This window comes from Oratosquilla oratoria, chromosome 3 (assembly GCF_046742065.1).
Source record: "Oratosquilla oratoria isolate Oo_2021 chromosome 3, ASM4674206v1, whole genome shotgun sequence".
Taxonomy (NCBI): domain Eukaryota; kingdom Metazoa; phylum Arthropoda; class Malacostraca; order Stomatopoda; family Squillidae; genus Oratosquilla; species Oratosquilla oratoria.
In genome coordinates this window covers 60,651,072-60,656,071 of record NC_134779.1, presented here as the reverse complement: position 1 = coordinate 60,656,071, position 5,000 = coordinate 60,651,072, and the positions used below count along the sequence as shown (strand labels likewise).

Below are 5,000 nucleotides of genomic sequence, written 5' to 3'. Positions count from 1 at the left end.
TCAAGCAAACGAAAGACAAACAAGAAGAGAGACAGAATGAATGAAAGGGAGCGATGGAGAAGAGAGATGGACAGATACAGACACAGACTCAGACACACACACACACACACACACACACACACACACACACACACACACACACACACACACACACACACACACACACACACACACAGCTTTCATCCATGTAACCCGCCAACCATAACACGCGCGTACACGCGCACACACGTAGCGGAGAATATGTGAACTTTGCCGCCGAGACGTCGAGAGAACTTCTTGAGATGAACGTAGACACAAAGGGATGAAACGTACAACAATACCTGATGACTTATAGGGCTTGTATGGATTTACAGCAGGTGTGCTTGTGTCCCAAGACCCAGGCTTGATGCTGGTGGGCGCAAGGAGTAGACATATTTCTATACATTCCTGGCCATCACCAACCCACGCAGCTGTTGGGAGACGTACCGCAGACGAACAGACAGACGGAGCACTAGGTCGGCGGGACCATAACGCTGAGATTGGCCTCAAAGATACCTCAGCTCTCATCCACTTTTTTTTTTTTTTTTTTTTTTTTATCCTCGAGAGCTCGAGACACTGCTGGTCCTCGACTTCAGCTTCTTTCATTCGAAGGATGAGTAACGAGGAAGAGATGTTAACGATTTGAATACTTATTTTGTTACTCGCACAGACCTGTGTTGTGTTCGACACAACTCTGAGAGGTGTTCGGATTTGAATATAAAAAAACTACCCTAAAACCTCACTCAAAAAATTTGAATTTCTTAACACTGAAATCATCGTGTCTGAAGAAACTTTTCTGTAAGTTTCTTACAAGAGAAGAACAGATAATTCACTTTGTAAATAGGAAATTCCTTCGAGATGTTTTGAATCGACGGAACAAATAGACCGCATAAAAAAGAGCCATATAAACATGATTTCTTCCTCCAGAAACTCTGAAGCCTTCAGGTGCTACTACAGAAGGACCTCAGCTATTGAATTCTTGAAGAAAAAAACACGAAAACGTTTGATATTGAAAGAAAAAAGTACTCCGACCGTCCCGCCATTTTCCTCACACGGCGAGCCCGGCAAACCGCCATCTTTAGCGTCGGCCCGCGGCCGCCCTGGCCGACCACGGCTGAGCGGAGAGTCCGTTGCCGCCCGCCCTTTTTGTAAACCACTGCCTGCCTCTCTTTCTCTCTCCCTCTTTCTTCCTTTCTCTCTCTCTCTCCCTCTCTCTCTGGATCTCTTTATCTGTATGTCTGCAAACAGAAGACACAGATTTAAAGTTTTCTTTTCCTCAGACTCCATTCACCGTTTCCTCCAAAACGCAGTTTAACTAAGGAAACGAATCGGCGGTACTCGATCGAGCTAGTCGCGCTTCGAAGGCAAAATAATCAGTGGAGCAACTAAGTTCGAAGTCACTTTCCTTCATTCAGATGAATATTTAATGCACTAAGTCGGGTTCCAATAATCACGCTATGCCTCGTATGCCCCCAAGTGATGCGCCTGGTATGCCCACTGTGAACGGTTATCATTGCAACAAGACACGGATGCCGTGTACGAGGCATTGTGCAATACACATGTACCTAATAACATTGCAAAGTCCAAGAAGTCGAAGGCACAGGAAGGTGTATCACTGCACAAGGAAAGGTTGGGAGGCGATGAAGGAACAAGCAAGTCAAAGGGCAACACCGACCAGAGGACAAGTTACCCGTAGAAGGAAATTTCCGAAGACCCGTCGAGCGTCGGGGCTGACAGGAGTGTTTCAGTAAGAGGCCAGGTACAGGCAGACCCGTAAATGCGACTATAACTACGTCTACAAGAGTCAAACTTAAGAGAACGTATTTACCTTTGCAGATACCTGCTGCGAGTCAAGAGCATCGGCGATGGTAAGTCAGCAGGTGTCAAGTTGGGAGGACAGATGGCTTCAGGCTGCAGTGGCACAGACGGCTGTCGAGGCGGATGTGGTAGAGGTGGTGGTTGTGGCTGAAGGGCCGAGAGCCAAGCAGGCGGAGACAGCAGTAACAACAACAGGAGCAAGCGGCTGCAGCGAGTAGTGTGTGCCTTATGCATAGACCGAGCACCGAAGCAGCAGACCCCCGTTGGCGAAGAGGAGTGGTGCCACCTAGGCCGGGAGAGTGTGTGTGTGTGTGTGTGCCCTGCCCGGACTCAGCTTCCTCCTTTCGTCGAGGAGGCCACGTGGGTTCTGCTGCAGCAGCAGCAGCTCCTGCTGCTGCCGCTGTGTCCGCCGCCGCCCGCCATCGTTGCTCGAGCGAGTTGGGAGCTCAGCGAAGAGCGGAGCCCGTATTGCCACGGTGCGACAAGGGCGGACGCCCCAATTACGCAGGTTTAGTGCAACAATTTGAATTCGCAGCCCAGCGACTCGCGTCCCTGTGTCGAGCTTGTCAAGGAACCCGCTTTACAAACAAAACACTGTGCCATCCTTGCGCGGCGCCAAATGGAATCGAATGGAGAGGAGGCCGTGGAAGGGGGGGGAATTTTTGAAGTGATTTTCTCTCCCCCCTCTTTCCCCCCATTTCTTTCACGTCGTCTTGACTTTGGATAGGGAGGTCCCCCTACCCCCTTCCACCCCACCCCTCCCCTCCCTTCTTTTTGCGCAGTCTCACAGTGCACATGCTCTATTGACTTTTCTCCTATTGATATTGACCTTCTTGGCACCTTTCAAGACACTGAGATTATTGTTAATCAATAGCAGTTTAGTAGCCGGACAATGCTTAGCTCCTCCGAGCACATGATTTCTATCCACGGCACCTGTACTTTTCCGCACTTTTCCTTCGGAGGAACTCGCTCGCTCGCCGGGCGATGGCGAGGGCGCCGGGGCAGCTCCTTTGGGCCAGGAATGCCCCCATTTTTACCTTGCAGGTCGGAAAACCGTTCACGTCGTGACGACGGTTTTGCCTTCATCACAAGCGACTGGGCCGTCCTAGGTGGGAAGAGAGAGATTGAAAGGTTGGAGGAGAGAAAAAGAGAGGATAGATAGGTAGAGATAGATAGGGGAGAGGGGGAGAGGGGAAGGAGAAGAGAGTGAGAGGGGGAGAGGATGAGAGGGGGGGAGGGGGAGAGGGGTACTAAGAGAGAGAGAGAGAGAGAGAGAGAGAGAGAGAGAGAGAGAGAGAGAGAGAGAGAGAGAGAGAGAGAGAGAGAGAGAGAGAGAGAGAGAGAGAGAGAGAGAGAGAGAGAGAGAGAGAGAGAGAGAGAGAGAGAGAGAAAGAGAGAGAGGGAGGCGGGGAGTTTCCAACATGGCGGCTGCCTGCCTGCCTGCTTGCCTGCCTGCCCGCGGAAGCGTCGCCGTCGTCGTCGTCGTCGTCGTTGTCGACGTCGGGGGTTTTCGTTTTCGTCTTTGCCGAACCACAAAACGGACCTCGCTGGTGTTCGCACCTTGAAAATATTTTAGGAATATTTCTTGTCGCCCTCCTTCGGTCCGAACCCGGGGACAACGGCGACCGGTACAGGGCGACGGGAAGGTCTCCAGTGTAACTGTGACCAGGGCGGCCTCTGCAGACCCGGCGAAGGCGAGGGGCCACTACACCCGTGTTATTGTTACGGCTCCAATCCTTGAGCGGGATCCCGGCTTTACGACGCTCATAACCCGCGTCGGAGAAGCCCACCATTCGCTGCTTAATCATTGGGACTCGAGCGCACATTGCCCGTCACCCAGCCACTCTGCCGCTTTTGCCCACTACGACTCTATAAAATATATCAGAGGGCCATGCGGTCAGGCTCATGACGCCATGGATAGGGACCGACAGGGGGAGGTGACAAGGGGGAGAGGAAGGTGCTGGACGATGGAAGACTGGATACCCCCTGCAACTCAACAACATGTGGCAACTGAATGACCCTCTGCCCCAAACGTGTATCTTCTTAGCATTGGGTACTCAGCGCGCGCGCACGCACACACACATGTACAGGCATAAGCACACACGCTCACATATACATATTCACACACACACACACACACATGCTCACATACATATGTTTACACATACACACATACACGTTCACACACACACACACACACATACACACACACACACACACACACGCACGCACACACACACACACACACACAGACCACATCCTCCCCCGACAACCGGCACCTTCCAACCAAATTGCCGAATTTCTAGTTTTGTGTTGATTACTTTGATTAGTCTTGGGTTATGTTTTGGTTCCCAATGAGAAGCAAGACATGATCGAACCCTATCAACGAGATGATCTGACGATGTAGAGTGAATAAAGAAATCAACCATCTTGTCTCTAAAGAATGTGTTACGTGTTCGGTCCTCAATCACATAACCCTCAAAAGATCTTCTCTCTTTACTTTATATCCACTTAGCGAATCCACGCAAACCAAAACCTGACAGATACGCGAGATTCTTGTAGCTACAAGTATGATCGCCTTTGAGTACACGCCTCGCATTGCCGTAAAAAATCGGTGAAGCCCCTATATACCCTTTTCCCGGGGAAGTAAAAAAAAGAATAAAAAAGTAGCACAGACCAACGAGACCCACATCCATATAACTTGAGGCTTTGGGAGCTTGGGCGCGAATTCACCCATGGTAAACCTTTCACTAGGGACAGCCCTTCACACTTCTTCGTTCGGGCGAGATTGCAACACCTTTCGGGAACCTTTGCAAATGGAAAACGCTGCCTTGGTGGTAGTGGTAGCAACCTGTGTCGCTAAGGTGGGGGATGGGTGGAGTGGGTAGGAGAGAGATAGAAAGAGATAGATACATACACAGGCAAATTAGATAGATAATAAAGGAACGCACACATATTCTTACCAAGTAAATATTATTTATGATATTGTACACCAGAAATTCGTGATTTTGATTTTCATTCAGACATACATACGCACAAATATATATATATATATATATATATATATATATATATATACATACATATATATATATAGTGTGTGTGTGTGTGTGTGTATGTATACATTTTACAAATATAATTATATATATTCATATACCTATCTA

General features: G+C 49.2%; 1 protein-coding gene across 1 annotated transcript in view; it reads right to left on the bottom strand.

The window, feature by feature from the left end:
- The window catches only part of LOC143019675 (uncharacterized), a 36,226-nt gene extending 33,744 nt beyond the window's left edge, over window positions 1-2,482 (bottom strand). The window contains exon 1 of the mRNA XM_076175613.1: window positions 1,847-2,482. Within this exon, the coding sequence (XP_076031728.1) occupies window positions 1,847-2,070 (224 nt within the window). The 5' untranslated portion in view covers window positions 2,071-2,482. The remainder of the gene's footprint in view (window positions 1-1,846) is intronic.
- Between the last annotated feature and the right edge of the window lie 2,518 nt (window positions 2,483-5,000).